At 34.9% G+C, this 18,908-nt stretch overlaps 1 protein-coding gene across 4 annotated transcripts in view; it reads right to left on the reverse strand.

Annotated features, from left to right (window-relative positions):
• The window catches only part of ZNF148 (zinc finger protein 148), a 113,703-nt gene that overhangs the window by 22,263 nt on the left and 72,532 nt on the right, over positions 1 to 18,908 (reverse strand). For all 4 annotated transcript variants that reach the window (XM_040621355.1, XM_040621353.1, XM_040621352.1 and 1 more), the window contains 3 exons: positions 18,069 to 18,194; positions 9,174 to 9,297; positions 7,687 to 7,770 (listed from right to left, as the gene is read on the reverse strand). In XM_040621355.1, coding sequence (XP_040477289.1) covers positions 7,687 to 7,770; positions 9,174 to 9,297; positions 18,069 to 18,194 — 334 coding nt within the window. The remainder of the gene's footprint in view (positions 1 to 7,686; positions 7,771 to 9,173; positions 9,298 to 18,068; positions 18,195 to 18,908) is intronic.

Consider the following 18,908-nt stretch of genomic DNA (forward strand, 5'->3'; position numbering starts at 1 on the left):
CACAGGAGACGAAGCTGGAGATAAATAACTACCTAATACTACCTTAGGGTGTTAATCCTATGACAGTTGCTTCTTAACAGCATCATGAAGTTCGACTTTCTCCAAAAGATGTACAGAAGAGTAAAGTTACACAATATATAGAAGGAATCACTATTATTGTGGCTGCTTTCAAAGAATGTCAAAACACTTCCATAAAATCCAAATCAGAGTTGAAAATGATAATACCATTTAAGAATTTCTGAAAAACAGAAACTCTTCAGAGGTAACATCTAAGGATCTTAAAAGTATTCAAAAAATAAGAATGAATGACCTTGATAAATAAATTTAGATTGCCTTAAATATTCTAAATCCTATTTCTTCATCCTGTGTCCAGACAGTACATTTCATCAGTCACTCTTCTACCAAAGGCCCAAATAAATATATGAATTCTGAAACTATGTGTCATTAGAAGTCTGTCAAATGAAAAACTTATTAACAAATAAAAAAAATTTTGTCAGCCAATCCAGGCATCTGAGAACTTTATGAGTTCGAGATGTGAAAGCATGAATGTTGGTCATCCACTCAACTGGGTTCTGGAATAATAAGTAGTAGTTGTCAAAAGATAGCTTCAAATATTGGGGAATCTTGAAAGTCTCCAGGTGTTTGAATTTGAGGAAGTAATTGGGTATTTTTCCAAAAGAACTTGTAAAAAAAGCATCAGATCCAGATTCAACTGTTTTCATGCTTCATCTTCTGTAGAGTGAAATAATTAGGGGTGCGGGGGGGGGGGGGGGGGGAAAAACCCACATTAAAGGAAGGCAAACTAACAATTGAAAAAGTAATTTGTCTAGTTCTAGACTAACCACATTTTCTAAAGTAACTGAAAATGATCTGAAAAGCAATCAAAACTGAAAAACTGCTACCAGAAGTAACTTTAAAAAATTCAGGAAATTCTATGTGTTAACTCGTATGTGGGGAGCCCATTTTCAGCTCTTTTCCTGGAAATTAGTGCATCCTATACTGTTCAAAAATTAAGAGGATCTCAAGTCCTGGGGCGACTGGGTGGCTCAGTCATTAAGCATCTGCCTTAAGCTCAGGGTGTGCTCCCGGAGTCCTGGGATCGAGCCCCGCATCGGGCTCCCTGCTCCACTGAGAGCCTGCTTCTTCCTCTCCCACTCCCCTCTCTCGCTGGCTGTCTCTCTCTGTCAAATAAATAAAATGTTTAAAAAAAAAATGAAGAGGATCTCAAGTCCAAAAAACATAATTTTGTTTTACTGTAATACTCAGTAGTTTCCAAGTTTTACCTACTTCTCACAAACTGGTCAAAACTGAAGCAATATTACATTTCTTGAAGCTTAACCATGTCATTTGTTTAAAAAACTTATTAATACCTGAAAGTAAACTTGATTAATAAACTTGCAATTTTCTGAATTATTCTTCATATAAATTATAGTTAACAAAAAGGTAACATATTCACCAAATTTCCAGTTTTCTTCACAAACCAATAATATTCTTCCAATACAGCATTAAATGCCCTGATATTTATAATGCTTACTGGATTATAAATAAATGGCACTCCTAAGCTTGGCATCAAAATCTGGCAATATAATTCTAAAGTCAAGCTTTCTAGTCGTCCATCTTGCCTTTATTTACTCCTTATCAGATGGAATCTGCTCTTACTCCTACATCCACAGACTTCATTTCAGGCAGGCATACCCAATCACCTGCAAGCTGTAAGGCCAGGTCCAGGAGTGGTTCTGCTCTTACCTGAACAAAATGAAAACCTCCATGTTTAAAACCAAAAGTTTTGTGCCTAGGTGGCTTAGAGGATTAAGTGTCCGATTCTTGACTTCGCCTCAGGTCATGATCTCAGGGTCATGAAATCAAGCCCTGCGTGGGCATCCCGGCTGTGTGTGAAGCCTGCTTAAGATTCTCTCTCTCCCTCTCCCTCTGCCCCTCTCCTCCGCCCTCTCTCTCCCTCCCTTGAAAAAACAAACAAAAGTTTCTGTCCACTCTAAATTTTCTTGGTGCTTAATCTACACTTTCAATAGCATACTGGTTAAGGGCATGATCTTTGAAGACCTGGACTGTGTCTTAACCAGCTGCACACACTGGGGCAAGTACTAAAAGATTCTGACTTTTAGTTTCCTTATCTGTTAAAAAAAAAAAAAAAAGGAATAATAGTACCCTCTCCTCAAAGGACTACTGTGAGGATAAAGTGAGATAACTTATGTACCGTATTTAATTCAGTGCTTGGCACAGAACAGGTACTCAAATTTATTTGACAGCATTATTAGGCTGATGACACTGAATTCTTAGGAATTTCTAGCTTTTTAACTAACTATAAAGTATCTGCCTCCTTCTGGTTCTTTTAACCTAGCATTTGTGACACACTGCTTGTTATCCTGTTATCCAACACCTGCAACTGTCCTGGTATCTGTCAAATTTTTAACTAGCTACTCTATGTTTCTGAATTTATCATCTGCCTATCTGCCAACCTATCCTTGCCCTAACATTCCCAACTTCAGTATACCCCATATTTTTCTCCTGGTCCTGGCTTCATCATGCTTCTGCTCTACCACCTATACTTCCCATGATGACACTTAACTGCCATGTAACGCATGGACTATAAAGTCTAACTTCGCAGGACCATTTAAGTTCTATGACTTCCATGAAGCCACCAATCTGAATCCTCACTGGTCTATTTCATCTGAACACGTAAAGCACAGGTTGTCTGTACTACCTGTATAGAATGTGTCCAATTGTGAGTCATGTCACTCACATGTTCATTAATTCAATAACGATACATAAATAAGAATGAAACCACTTCAAGAGATTCCTAATTTGTTAAACTAGAGACTTGTCAAAACAAATGATAAACATTTTTTTTTTAACTACAGACATTAAGAACTAACAAAGAACATTTCATATGGATTTGAAGAGAAGGGGTACTCATGTACACAAAATATATATACTTAATTGAAAACCAGGCAACTTTCCTTATACAGCCTCTGGTTATCCGTATTTCAGTACTAATGCATAATGTCAAAATTGAGTTGATTTTCAGAATGACTTCTCCGATTCCCCAAAACAAAAACAGTACGGCAGTTTTCTGTGTGTGTGTGTGTGTGTGTGTGTGTGTGTGCATGTATATGTGAGGGTGTATGACTTCTTCTATATCTTTACTGAGATACTTTGTTATACAGTGTTAAGCTTCTGTATGTATTTTATGTGTAATCAAATCTTTCAGTGTGAATTATCAACGGTTTTGCAGAGGAAAAAAAAATCTGGTTTCTGAATGCTTTGTTAGACCAGAGAATGTCATCCACAGCAATCTGCAGTTCCCTGCTTAATCTTTCTTGGCAAGCTCTGGCCATGCCAGCGCTATCCAGCTTCAGCAATCAGAACGCCAGCAGCTCCTAGTGCAGACCACATCCTCAGCAGCACGAACAGTATTCAGTTCCTTCATCTCCACAAATAAGATACACTCTAACAAGGTCTGTAACATTTTCTTTCAATAAGTCCTCTCTACTAAAGCTCATAAACTATAGATTGGGGATTCAAATAATGAGAGGAAAACTGTTATATTTTATTAATAACTGAACTATAATGAAGGAAATACAGTGTGGAGTTTAGTCAAGGGTGAATCAACATTCTTACTCCACCCCACTAGACCAACTGGTTTTAAAAAAAATGCTATTGTTCAGCTTTTTAACATGGTTGTAAATAAAAGTCATAGTCAAGAAGAAAAGAATATAACATGTTTTCAGGCGTAAAGAGTGCTAACTTAGGCGACAGGTTTTCCAGTGTTTCTCCCTATACTTGCATATAGAGAATCGTATGCATTAAGAACTAAAGCCTTTAAAAAAAGGGGGGGGAAGAAACTAATGAATATGCATAACTCTGAATGATTTGGTTTATTTTCAAACTACTTTTCATTTTGGGGAGGAAGATCATTCTATAAAATCTTCGCTATATAAGATGGCTCATAACATTTTTACTAATGAAATAAAAAGTTGTGAAAACTGCCACACTATAAAATACAACCATAATTTGCTAAAACAGTCAGAATATCAAGACAGGTATTCTGTGGCTTACTATTTACAGGAATTTTGAGAACTAATATGAAATTAAAATAAAATATTTAAAATTGTATTAAGTTCTTTACTCCTCAAACCCATACCTCCTCTCTCATGGCAATAAGACTGGTACTTTCGTAGGGTAAAATGGTGACAAGGTGACCAGAAAAGAACACAACCAGATATATGTCATTCTAATATGTAGCCTATATACACATTTGAAGACGTAAAGGAAAAGGCATCTTAGATAAAATACAAACACCTGATCACATCATAAATCTGCCACTGACAATGAATGGTCTAACCTTGGTATGCACCTGCCCCTAAACAAAATGATCAATTAGATTGTTATCTTCAACCTTGGCTTCAACTCTTCACCTTCTCTCCCATATCCCCAAACACACCATAAGTAAAGGATCTATAATACATTCACAAAAAGATATAAATCTCCCATAATTGCCAAAAACAGCAGTCCCAAGAATACTTGCCCTTTTCAATGCCTTAGGCTAAAGGAATAAACCTTTAACCAGAATTTCAGGGATCAGCCTCTGGATGAAAAAGTATTCTCCCTTAAAATGACATTTCATAGGCTAAGCCAAATTTTGGAAACATAATTTGGTGATAGTCTGTCCAGGCTGAATTTTAAAATTTTCTATTTGAAAACCACATCAAGGTAGGTTCTTGGTTTTTAAAAGTCACAAATTTCTTGACTGGTGGCAAGAGTAGCCAAGCAAGTATTGATTTTTAATCATGTTGCAAATGGAGCAGAGTACAGGCCTGGGGGCTGGGGAGACTGGAGGAGACAGTACAATGAGACCTAAAAGAATGAGGGAGGCTACAAGGAAAACGGAGCCTGTAAGAACTAGCAGTTCTTCTCACGACAGGACCTTTGAGGATCAGTTGATAAGTGACTCACTACCTTCCTGACAATTTAAAAATGGATAAACATATGCAAAATCTCTTTTACAGCCCTAACTATTGTGATGCATTCTTCTAAACTAAAAACCTACAGAGAGAAAGCCTTGACATGGGCAAACTTTGGAGCACTACGCCCCCTCTCCAAAAATGAAAGCCATTTAAAACATGAAAGAACAGTAAGGGACAGAGTAATAAATATTGGAGAACATATATGTGGTTCTAAATATATACCCCCAGATAGGTACAGCTTATAGGTATCTTGGTTACAAGACAAAAATACCTTACTGTCTTCAGAAAGAGTCCATAAAAGGAACCAAGAAAATGAAGAAGTAAAATCAATTCCCTTTATATCAGTTCCACCTGGGGCGTTGAGGTGGTGTGAGCAGTGAAGCAAAACAGTCTCTCTTCAAAAGAAACTCTTCTCTGTTAAGGAACCACAGGGACTGGTTTGCCCTGGTTCCTCTCAATTTCTTTTCTTCTAACTGTATTCTCTATACCATGAGAACCCCAGCCTTTGCTTCCACCCCTTTTTCATATTACTAAGCCTGGTTATGGCTTAGTGGCATATCAAGAAAAAATCAAATGACCAAAAGATAATGTTATGCTTCTAGTCCCACTCTGCAGTTAATGATTTCACATGTGTATCTGGACTCACAGACATAGGCTGGAATCTTAGCTCCATCATATATATATACTAGATTATATATAAATTTAGAAAACTTTCCCAACTTTTTGTGTGCTTATTATTTCTTCATTTAAAAAATGGGGATAGTAACAGCTCCTCTCTTTCAAGATTAATGTGAGAACTAAATGAGATATTTAACAAAATGTTTAGTACAGTATCTGGTCTTAGTAAATTCTAAATATTAACTACCAATTATAATTATAATCTGTTTAAATCCAAGATACCCCCCTGGCCTAAACTAAGACCCCACACAGCTGTTTTTCCAGTAAGATTACAGAATTGTGACCAGTACATTAAAAAAGAATTTACTAGAACAGAACAGAAAATAGCAGAGTGCAATTAAGGGAAAGTACTGTTTCAAAAATCTTTTTTGTCAGATATACACACACACACACACTCTCTCTCTCTCTCTCTCTCTCTCTCACGTGCCCTGCTTTCTCTCAAGCCTCCTGCAGTTTTCCTGTGTTACCTTCCCCATGTAACCTTCAACAGCTGACATGGCTGGCTTTTGCTCAAGGGCAGGAGAGCCTGTTGTATAAAACTCTACAACACTTATCACACTGTGCTTGTTTATATGTATCTCTCTCCCATTTGAATATAAATTCCATGGAAACTACCTTTTTTAAATCTCTGTATTTCTGATACCTGAAAAATACCAAAGGCTCAGTAAAAACTTTTTTTTAATGAGTAAATCATCAAAATCTAATAGGTATTAAATCTAATGCCTATTAATCTAACAGGTATTAAAAACATACAAAAATTTTAACCACTTTATCATTATCTGATCAAGTTTTACTACTGTATAGGAATATAAATTTAGCTGTTAGTCTCATGAGATCAGTAAGTTGTTCTTTCTCCCAGAGTGCCTATTACACTCCCTTCCATCTGGAAGTGATGAATAAATGTTTACTTAAGAAACTGAAATGGCTGTTGTGCATAATGATCTTTGAAAAGTAGAACTTTAAAGCATATAGATGTGCTGCACGGTTGAAGTTGTATTTAAGGAAACCAGCCACATTCATGCTTCTTTTAGGGGTAAAGAAAGGAAGATGATTAGGCAGAAAAAGCTACTTCCTTTAAAAACTGTCCCGGATCCCTTTCACAGGTACTGCAGGTACTATGAGAACACATCTAAAAAACATTGGGCAGGTTCCTACTTAAGTACTTAATATAGAAAAATATGAAGAACTTTAATATTTTCAGTATCACTATCATTCTCAATTCTACTTAAATGTAAGAATCAAAGTGATTCAAATACACCAACTCTGCTTTTATTCTATCACAAAAAAGCAAAACACTAGAAATAAATTCTAAAGAAACACTTTTCACCATGTTTACAGACATCAAAGTCAAAAGCTGACAGTCTACTAAATCAAGGTTACATATAACATTTGGTTTTACATTTGTCAAAAAATAATAAAATAAAATAAAATAAAATAAAATAAAATAAAATAAAATAAAAGCAAATAAATGTTTGCTCTAAAAAGAGACTTAACTTTATAAGGTATGGGTTCCTTTACAGTGATCTTCCAAAATACTTGTTTCTAAATCATTAACAACTTAAGTGAAAAACTGAAGTCCCCAATTTATCAGGATTACAACTCTCTTAATATAGTAAGCTTATATACATGAAACAGTAAGGGAAAAAAGCACAGTATCTGTATTTTAGGGCTCAGGCACTTCGCTTCTTCCCAGAATAATGAATAAAGAATGATAATTTTACCTAATCCTAAACTTGTTAAACATCTTAGGAAACAGCTATTTCACAAAAATCTCCTTTTGTCATTTCAAATACATTTTAAGGTTATTATGAAACTCTATTTCGAATTAATTTATTGGGCTTGGACATTAAAGCCAAGTCTTAACAGTTAAGACTGATTTATTCAAAGAAAAAATATGAGCTATGATACATACTCTTAAGAAACAAAACCGGTAACGGTGGAAACAAACTGCTATTTGTTAAAAATTCTTCCCTATACTTGGAATGATAATTTTAATGACCCTAGGAAGGGTGGCAACACTCACCAGTATGAATCTTCTCATGCCTCTGTAGCAGGTACTTCTGTATGAAACGCATGTCACATTGACTACATTGAAATGGTTTTTCGCCTTAAAATAATTTCACATCCACAAATTAGTTACTGGATAAAACACAATTTATAGTTACTATTTCTGAGGAAATATAAATCTTAGAAGCCCAAATTCTGGAAAATTCTAAATTATCCACACAATATTTTTATACTGTTCATTAATTTAAAAGAATTTTATTTCCTCAATTTTCCCCATGATTATAAAATTCACATTCTCACAATCACACAAAGATGAGATCAAATCCACTCTACAACCGAAAGAAAGAAAGAAAGAAAGAAAGAAAGAAAGAAAGAAAGAAAGAAAGAAAGAAAAGAAAAAAGAAAAGAAAAAAGAAAGGAAAGGAAAAGATTCAAAACAATTTAAAAATCAAGAGGCTACAAAGGACTCTGGGTTATCTAGTATGTCTTAAATAGCTCCCCTCTCTTTTTATCTGAAAGAAGATCCACCTACCTTGTTCTCCATGGCTAACATATCCCTTTATGCCCTTTTAATTATTTTCTCCAGAACCTTCAGAAATTTTGAACACCTTTTCCTTTTTTTTTTTTTTTAATCTGGACTCTTCAATCATTCCTTCTCTGCTGGAACCTTTCCTTCTAAGTATTCTTGAGGTCTGCTCTATGCAAACAAACTTTCCAGAAATCCTGAAACATTCCCACCTTATTACTTTCTCTCCTTCCTTTTCAACCATACCTTCTTAAGAGTAGTTTACCTCATGTCTCAAATTCTCCACCACCAACTTGTGCTTTAACCCTTATACTCTGCTTTCTTAAAAGCTACTTCTGATCTCTTTGCTATTTATTCCAGTGGTTTCTTCTCAGTTCTCTATTCCTCTCTATCCTCTCTGAAGGTTGTGCCATTGCTGAACACATCCTCCCTGGAATGGTTTCTTTTTTTTAGCTTCTGGGATACTCTATTTCCTACTTCATTAAATCTATCTTACTACTCTATCTTGCCCACTCCACAGCCTTTCATTTAACCTACGTCTAGTCTGTTTCCCCAAGGATCTCTGATTAGTATTTAGGTTTGCTCTCTATAATGTCATGTTCTTAATTATCATTTTTTAATATTTGAAACTCTTATTTCATAAATTCATTTTTCAAACTCCATCTGGATGTCTTGCAGAGAAAAATAAATGTTGATAGGCTTTTAATAATACATTCTTTAACTGTTTCTCTAACTGAAAAGAACACATTAAGCCAGGTAAGCATCCAATTAAGACTAATTAATTTTATACATCCCTGCTCATTGTTTTCTCATTTCAAGTTTTTCCTGGTTTCCTTCTGACATTCTGGCCTGTGGAAATCTCTGATTTAAAATGCCAGGTTAGCTACAGTCTTAGAAATGAATGACATTTACACGAAGTGAAAATAGCAACAACAATAATCTTAATGGCCATAAGACCATTTTAATTCAAGAAATACCTGTATGAATGAAGACATGTCTCTGTAAGTGATAGTTCGTTCTAAAGGCAGCATTGCAGTGCTCACAAACGTGAGATTTAGGGGTTTTCAAACCAAGTGATCCATCCTCATTTATTGTAAGGATCTAGTCAAAAAAAAAAAAAAAAAAGGTAAAAACAAAAGAAGTTTTAAAAACATAATACTAACTTATAAAAAAGGTAATGCCTTTTAACGCAAACAATGGTCACCAGAAATTATGAAAAATTTTTTCCTAATTTTGAAAAGGCTGTTAGAATAAGGTTATCATTAAGTGTAGGAAAACTACAATGTGACTCGAAATGAAATCACTAGTAAAACCTTGGAACCTGATTAAGTAAGATCTCAGCACTCACTCTGTCCCCTCTTCTCCAAAGGTGATGTCTAACAGAGTCCCTAAGAACTCTCTGCTAGGGTGACTATAACTTTATTTTCAACCTCAAATTCTCACATATGCAGGATGAAAGTTTTACGTTTTAGGTAGACACGGCATAAATATCAATCAGTATAGGACTGGTTAAATCATAGAAAATGAATGCAACTTAATATCATGTGGTGGTAACATAAAATGAGAAAGCTCTCTTTAGACCTATATGGAAAAAGCTCCAGGATTTATTAAGTAAAAAAATGCAAAGTTTAGAATCCAGTACATTTTGCAAATTTTTGTATATAAGAAAGTACATACAAGGATACATATTTATTTATGCATAAAAATTATTTAAGGATACACATGAAACACATATAGCTTTTGTTGTGATGGCTAGGGAACTGGGCAGAGGGGAGATAAAGCGGGAGGGGGATTCTACATTGTTTATACTTAAATACTTTTCTGAATCACATAAATGCTTACCTATTACATTTTCTTTTTCCTTCTTTCTTTCTTTCTTTTTTTTGAAGAAGAGAAAAAGAACAATCTACGTTTTTAAGCCATCTAGCATACAGTTTGGAGTCTGGTTCACTCCAGGATCTCTAAGGTTACTTATTTTAAAATGAACTACTAAACTATGGTTGAGCAAATCCCTAAAAACATAGGATGGATACATAAATTAGAGTGGGTATGGGGAAGGAACTCAGGTGACAAAGAAATCGTATCTTCCTGGGCCTCCTGAGGTTGAGATTATTATGGGCCTGGTCTGGACAGTGCCAGAGAGCAGCTCATCTTTGGGTTTCATGTATTCCAATTTATCAACCATTTGTTCCACATGCAACATTAAACTGTCTCTCTCATCAGACATATGGCAGAGTAAAAATAATAAATGATCTTTTTTTTTCATTATTGAGGAGATTAGAAATGACATGGCAGAATATGACGTGAAGATAAGAAGCAAAGAAAACCAGCAGGAGATCAGATCACTAGGAGCACATGGCAAGTAAGAGGGAAACAATACTGGAGGTGAGGGCATACAGTGTAGGAGCTATGAAATTGTGTCCCACACGGGGCAGAAAAATCTAGGAAACATCTTAGGAAATACAAAGGCCTGTGGAAACTGATTAGGGCCTGTAAACACATAGCAACAACCCCTTCTCAAACCTTGAAAACAGGAGAGGTTAAGGAGGAAAAGGCTTTAATTTTTAAAACATTCTTTTACTTTAAATTCTGGAAGACAACTCAGCCTGCACTGTATGTAAATCAATGGTAATTATTATGCAAATTATACAGGATATTTGGGTTCTGGGCAAACTGCCAATGTGGTCAACAATGCTTCAAAGTCTATGAACCAGAGTCATAAAGAGAAACATTTGGCACAAGAATGGAAGTGGGTGTCACAGCTTCCTGATGAGAGTCAGTGAGAACAGGAAGTTTCATCTCTGGCCAGTCGCTTTAAATTTTTTGACCCCTCCAAGTCACAAAATAATATGCAAGTTAACACTATGCAAAACAAAACAAAACACAAAACCTTTTCAAAGAAGATTCAAAATATTTCTAACAAAACAAGTAACAAAAAGATGTTAAACATTCTATATGAAACAACTAAAAACAAGATAGCACCAGGTATTTTTTCACATATGTTGATAACAAATAAGAAGATCCAAGTGCCAAAACACATGGCAGTTCAATAGCTTTCTGTGGCATAGCAACTGCAAGGGAAGTCTCTGCAAGGAACAAATCTGGCCCAAGTTACTTAATGCGAAACGGATGTTATCCCTGACTGTACAAAGCCCTTTTATGAAGAGTTAAGGAGTTCTAGGTCATTGTTTTCTGGCACTGAAGGTAATGCTGCCTTTCACACTGTGGATTCAAGCCTTAACTCAAGGTGGATTTTATGGATGAAACAGCTAACACTGGCTTGTGAATAAGAAGACTGAAAAATCTAGCACATTTATAAGTTCAAAGACAGAAAAATCAAATTCTTGGACATTTTAATATGTCTTTCTCTCTCTTTTCTTGGGCCAGAATAACAAACATATTTGTATAAAGGACAAGGAGTAAAATTCATCTTGCCTCAGAAGAGCACCAGTGGCTCTTCCAATTTGTAATCTGTTTTAAATGTAACCACTGTTTTATTCACCACTATAACACCAGTGCCCAAATGGTGACTGGAACATAGTGAGACTCTATAAATGGCTAATGACATGGCTGACTGCTACCCATACCAAACATCCTCATGGCTCACCACTTTATTCCTTTAAAAAATTTTTGCCACAAGTGATACCTTTCAATTTTTTGAAGTTAAGTAGTGACACAGAGACGTGGCTATGCAAAGAACGAAGGCCCTTAGTGGAAAAGAAATGTCACATGAATATAGGCAAAATTTTCTTCCTTGGTATAGATACGGCTTTTGTTCTTGTTCACACCCTTTCAAGATCTTTTGGTAGAATGTGATCTACCAGTTAAATGTGTCTGCCTTAGAGATTAGCAGTCTCACTTGCTACAATAACTATTACCATAAAATATTTTTGCTTTTCTTTTCCCCCTCAATTTATGAACACTATTACAACTAAAGATTTTAAATTTCAAGGGTTAAATCCTAAAGCCCTGCTATAGTATCTCCACATGATTTATCTTGCTTCCTGTCACTCCTACTCTTGGAGAAATATGGTATATTATAAAGACCAAGCAATCCGGCTTTATCAAGAGTGGAGAAATTAGTAATAGTCTAAACAATACTTAATCTACTTGATTTCCTTAACTGTTTATAAATTTAAAACAGAATTTTTCAGTAAAAATTTTCAAAATCAGGGGCGCCTGGGTGGCGCAGTCGTTAAGCGTCTGCCTTCAGCTCAGGGCGTGATCCCAGCGTTATGGGATCGAGCCCCACATCAGGCTCCTCCGCTATGAACCTGCTTCTTCCTCTCCCACTCCCCCTGCTTGTGTTCCCTCTCTCGCTGGCTGTCTCTCTCTCTGTCAAATAAATAAATAAAATCTTTTAAAAAAATTTTTTCGAAATCAAATGGAACTCCTCAATTAATCTGCTTTACTAATCCCATGGTCCATTAGATATATTTTTTGTTCTGAGCCAAATCTATTCCTAGCTAACTGCTACATATAATGGTTACCTTAAATAATACATCAATTTTCATCAGGCAAAGCACTAACAAAGCTCTATTAAATTTAGAGATTTTTCACTCCGCAAAGGTCACTGCCACTGAACAACCTAACACCAGTGAGGAAAAGTTATGCTGTCTTAAAAGGCAGAAATTATTTTCTCCATTCTCTGTTACGTACTTTTAAAATTATTAAAGTATATTTTAAGGTAATGATTATAGGTTTTATCATATATTCTTAAATCAACCTAAATCATCTTCTAAACCACCAAAACCCAAAAAACAATGTAGCGGAGATAGTTTAAATTTCTCATGTATTGTGAGTCAGTTCACTGCAACTGGGGGTGGAGAACGAGATCTTCTAAAATTCTCTTTATTCTTCAAATCCAATTAGAAACAGAAGAATGGTGCCATCCCAAAGACATACAACAAAATAACACAGCCATAACCATCCATAGCAAAAACCAGCACAACATCTTGACTCTCCTAGTTACCTCTAATATCCCACCCTCACACTGTCACTCTCATTCTTGAGAATTTTCACTATTTCTCATACTAGATTTTATACGTCACAAATGTCATTTTAAAATGGCAAGTTTTTGACAGTACCAGAACACAAAAGTCATCGTATTGTAAGCACGGTACAATAACCAATGTTCAGCAAAATAACCCTGAGTTTTACAAAAGGTCATTTCTCTTAGGTTTCCTAAGTATTATGTAAAAAAGTATGTGATATTTAAAGAAAGGTTTATATCAAAATATTTTTTAAAGTCAGGGTTCAGTTTTGTGAGAAAATTATTTACCCAAAATACATAGCTCTCTGAGAAAATCAGAGAAATAAAATATTAGGGACACCTGGGTGGCTGAGTCAGTTAAGCATCTGCCTTCAGCTCAGGTCATGATCCCAGGATCCTGGAATCGAGCCCCATATCCGGCTCCTTGCTCAGCAGGGAGCCTGTTTCTCCCTCTCCCTCTGCCTGCTGCTCCCCCTGGTTGGTGCACGCTCTGACAAATAAATAAAATCTTAAAAAAGAAAAAAAAAGAAAGAAAAGAAAAGAAAGTACTAACACACTCTTTTACTAATCTTCATTTTTCTCTTTGTACTATTCTGTACTTCCATCCCCCAACTTATATCAGTTCTTCAGCTTCAAAGCCACTTCTTCCATAATCAAGTCAACACACAGGAGAAAGTATGACACATGCCTGCTATATCTATTTCTCTGTTCCCTTTAATTAAGTTTTCCTCATTTATATAATTCAATTTAAGATCTTTTTGATATCAAAATCACAAATCTTTTCTGGGAACTAATGGTGTATAATAAATCTCTAAGAAAGGATTCTCTATATAATTTACAATCTATTTGATCTGTGGAATACTTTCATCCTTCCTGAGTTCAGCACAACTTTAAATAATCAGTTTCTACTTGGAACACCTAAACTGTTCAAACAAACACACACAGCTCCTTTCTTCAGCACCTGATAAGAGATTCTGGCACATCACAGGCACCCAGATTGTTTTCCGAGGGAATGAAAAAGGAAATAACATTTCAGAATGAGAAGTAAGGAATTAATAGTACTCTGCTCTATCTCATTCAGTCACTGAGATATCTGAAAAGACCTATACAATATATACAATACTGGATTAAGATAATATGTTATACTTTTCTTAAAAAGATTCTTAGAGTTCATTGATGTTGACTAAATAAATCCTCACAGAAACCTGTGGTGGGAAACGTTACTTCCTAATTCACCTAACAAGTCAGAATCAAAGTCAAGTGGTAAAAGCTCATTCCTTACTTATTCCAGAAATTTCTAGTATTAAGACTTGAGATTCTCAAATGCAAACATAAATCACAATCACCCTGGACTCTTTTAAAGTATAAATGGAAATCCCCTCAATGAGAAGCCCCAGGGATGGGGCCTGGGTTATTTATAACTGGAAAAGCCCTATAGGTGATCTAATGAGAGCTAGGAGGAGACCCACTGACATGAATGCACGGAGAACGAATTAAGTTTACTAGAACTTTTCACACATTTCTGGTAACTTTAGTCTCCACAGTGCTAATCCGCAACAAAACGAGATTCAAAGGGGCGATGGAACTAAGTATAGCAATGTAAAAAAGAACAGCATGTCATTAAGGAATGAGACAATGAAGCAATTACAAACATCAAAAAAACAAAGTCTACCACGCAGTTTTCAGGGTAAGAGGCGGGGAAAGCCCTAATATCTCAGTCGTTCCAAAGGGCTTCATTATTATAATATGATTTTTTTAAAAATGTTTACATCATCAACATAGACAGACATTAGACATTATGGTACAAATGCGCTATATTTAAAAGGAACATAACACATTAAAGATCCCCGACGAAGCTGTTAAAATTAAATTAAATTTGACATTTAAAAGGGACAAGATCTTATTCTATAGAAAATTTACTTTCATAAAACAGCTTAACCCATGATAGTACCAAATAACTTGACCTAGCTAACATTCCCTAGCTTGCTTATCCTCTTCAAACACGTTGCCAAATGTATGTTGGCAATTTTCAAATATCAAATTTGCCTTTGCTGTATGATAGAGGCTTACTTAAAATCCATGGCAGATAAAGATGACATAATAATAACGGTACTTCTCACTACAGAGCTGATCTTGAAGAAGTCACATTTATATGGATGTGTGAGCTCTAATATTTTAACTAAAAGTTTATCACGTTAGTTATATTTTCTGTACAGATCCTCAATCTAATATGACACAATGGTGGCACATACCCAAAATATTCATAATGGCAAAATTCAAGATCTGGGAAAGATCTGGGGGCAAGAGTAGAGTCCTCTAAGCATAATAAGTTATAACTCTTTGTGAAGCTTAAAACCGTTTTTAAGGAATTTAAAACAAAAAACACATTGATTTATAAATGTGAGATAAGCTTTTCTTCCTACAAAAAGGTAGAAACAGCTACTTTAATGAAAAATATGAAGTGTAAATTTTTTAAAACATGCTTGAGAAAATGTAAAATAACACCCTGGTCCTGCCTCAAATTCTAAGACTCCAGACACAAAAACCATTCATCTGGAGACTGCAGACCAGTGTTAAAACCAGTCCACAACCATTCTCTGTTACATTTAACATGTCAGGACAGTTTAAAAATAATTGTTTTTGTTACTCTTACACCTTCATCTTCCGTGTATTATTTCTAATTATTTCACTCTTCTAGGAATTCCCTAAAAAGACCTCCCCAAAACATTTTCTTATGTATAATATACTTAAAATAAGCCAAATCTTCCATCTAGCAATTATACAGATATATACTTACATAATACCCTTAGAAACATCCTAATACATTATGAATTTATCTACAAATGAGACAAGCAAAACAGCTTAAAACCTCTAAAAATCTGATCTGTATTTAGAAACACCTAGAACATAGCACCAAATAACACCCTACTGGAAGATAATAATCTGAGTTTTAGTCAGAATTTTAGGATACATTACACTCAAGAATAGCACCAGAAAAAAAAATGGCAATAAAATATCAAGGAAAATGTAGAACATACACTGTTTTTTAAAAAGACTTTATTCCTTATAGATTGGCAGCGAACCCAAAGTAACATACTATCGCAATTCTATAAATTAATTTTTTCCTCAAAACCTTGTATTGTTCTGTATATGAAAAACTTGATTTATTCATTAATGTAAAACAACAACAACAAACAAGTATTTATAAGTCACTGAGAAAAAAATTAACCCCAAGAAAACAAAGGGAAGGAGAAAGGCAGGGAGGGACTTCACAAAACATGAAATATAAAATGCCAATAATTATGGGAGAAAAAGAAGTTTAGTATGGCCAGTAACTAAAGAAATTAAAATTTAAACTGTAATGACATGTCCATCTCAAGCTACAAAAAACAAAGTCTCACACTTGAAAGTACAGACATGACACACCTCAGGTCCACCATGGGTAGCAATGTAACTGGTACAACATTTCTGGAAGGAGCCACATTGTCAAGAACCCTTTTTGAAAAATTCATGCCTCTGACTGACGATTGATTCAGTAACACATGAAGATCTATACACAAGTATTTTAAGGGCAGCATGATTTAAAATGAAGGCAAAGAGAACACAACTTCCAACAACATAGCCATCACAGAATATAATATGATACATCAAAAAATAATGTATTATGCAGCTAATAAAGTCTTTATAAAAACCATTAATTAAATGTAAAAATCATTTACACACTGTTAAAAAATCAGGACATTCAATCAATCAATCTATGTACATAAATTTGAATACAGAAATGGACTATGGCAGAAAATTATGTTAGCTATCTCTAGGCAGTATGACTACGGGTTATTTTAGTCTCTATATTTTTCAAATTTTTCTATAGTAGGTATACATATATATTCCAAAAGCTGTGGTATGTTGTTAATGTTTACCAACAGAGTAAGGAGTTGGGTGGTGGGAAGTGTTTGTTGATATCCAAGGTGTAAATATTCTCACTATGGCTAATTTTAAGTTACTAATGCTTTTAGCATTGGCTTGCAAAATTCCTGTAAACTTAGCAATCAGCTCTGGCAAGCCAATACAAGCTGGCTCCAGCACACCACTGAATCCAAAAATAGACTAATAAAATAAATGATGATGATGATCTAAACCACAAAGGCAAAAAGAAGGAGCCATCAAAATTAAAAGGTCACATTATATTATGACTTTAAAAAAAATCCTTCTTCACTATATGAGGGAAAACAAAAGATGAAAAATAACTATAAAGATGGAAACATACCACTCAGAATTCACAGACTTCCTAGGAAGACCGAAGTGCTACCTACAGTCAGCTACTACTATACTGAAGAGGAAAAAAAGCAGGCAATTATTACTACTATTTACTAGGTCACTTATTTACTAATCTCTTCATTCGCCCATCAAGTATTTATTAAGGGTCTATTATGCCTACTATTCCAGGCTCTGGGGATACAACTGTGAATAATATGAAGGTCCCTGCCCTCGTGGAGCTTACATTCTAATACAGGTATCCGACAACTTTTCCCTGATGAATAACTGGTGTTGAATTTTCTTGAAATCATAATATTAAAATAAGTAAAACTAGTATGAATGAGAATCAAGGGCAGAAAAGAGAGACGTGGAAAAAGAAAAGTTTATTTTTAGAAAAAAAGGCATGGTGAAAAAAGTTGAAAAATTAAAACAAATGGCCCACCACCTCCATGCAGACACGCATCCCATGCTCCTGGTGATTCTGATACAACATTCCAACTTTTACTAAGCCACATGAGATTTTTGTATTTGCCTTATGGTCCAGCCAGATTCCTGCCCATAAGATTTACCAATAGTTTGGGATTAGGAGGTTAGGGACCACCACCTTAATATATTCTCTTACTTTTGCAGGAGAACGTTGTTTCCGTTTCTTCTTTTTCTGTAAGTCTACTGGCTCTCTGATTTGTTTTTTGTCTCTCATCAGTTGCTCAGATACATCAGTAAAAGTAATTTCCTGCTTTACACTTATCTGTTAAAAAAAAAAGCCAATTTTAGAAATAAACAAAAAGCCCATTCTGACAAAGCCATTGCATGTTTAATCCTCCGCTAAACCTACAAATAGGTGCTTCCAAAATGATTATATACGTGTGCGTATGCAACAGTGTGTTAAAGAGTTCATTAATAAGCAAGAGAACAAGAAAGAGTCAAGAGTATATAAGGAATAGAACTAAGATTTTACAAAAATCTATCTGGAAAAGAAGATTAAAGATATCACGGGAAAGGATTATAAGACCAAAGAATAAATATAAGTCAGGACAAAGTAGATCAATTTCACTCCCACATTTAAGGAAACTGATGCTGAAGTTAAAAGCACAAAAAGAGGTTTACATTCCAAAAATCAGTAAAATATTGGGGGAATAAAAGGGTATTAGGACTTCACAGTACGCTTTCTCTCGATTTATAAAATATCATGAAGCAATGAAAAATTCTAAAAGGTAATCACGTCAGAAGAAAGGTAAGACAAAAAATGAAAATTTAATTATCTTTAAACTCAGCACTCTGACGATATCATAGCTTAGCCTGTACTTTCTGGGCCTATACACCAAACCATCACCAAATAAAGATGTTTTTAGGACTGCATATGGTTTTAGGCCACTGCTTAGGTAAAAGGCAGGATACTAATTACACAACAAATAAATACAAGATGTTAACCCACCTTCAGATTTCTGTTTTCACAGATAAA

Source organism: Ursus maritimus, unplaced genomic scaffold (assembly GCF_017311325.1).
Source record: "Ursus maritimus isolate PB19 unplaced genomic scaffold, ASM1731132v1 scaffold_4, whole genome shotgun sequence".
In the NCBI taxonomy this organism is placed as follows: Eukaryota; Metazoa; Chordata; class Mammalia; order Carnivora; family Ursidae; genus Ursus; species Ursus maritimus.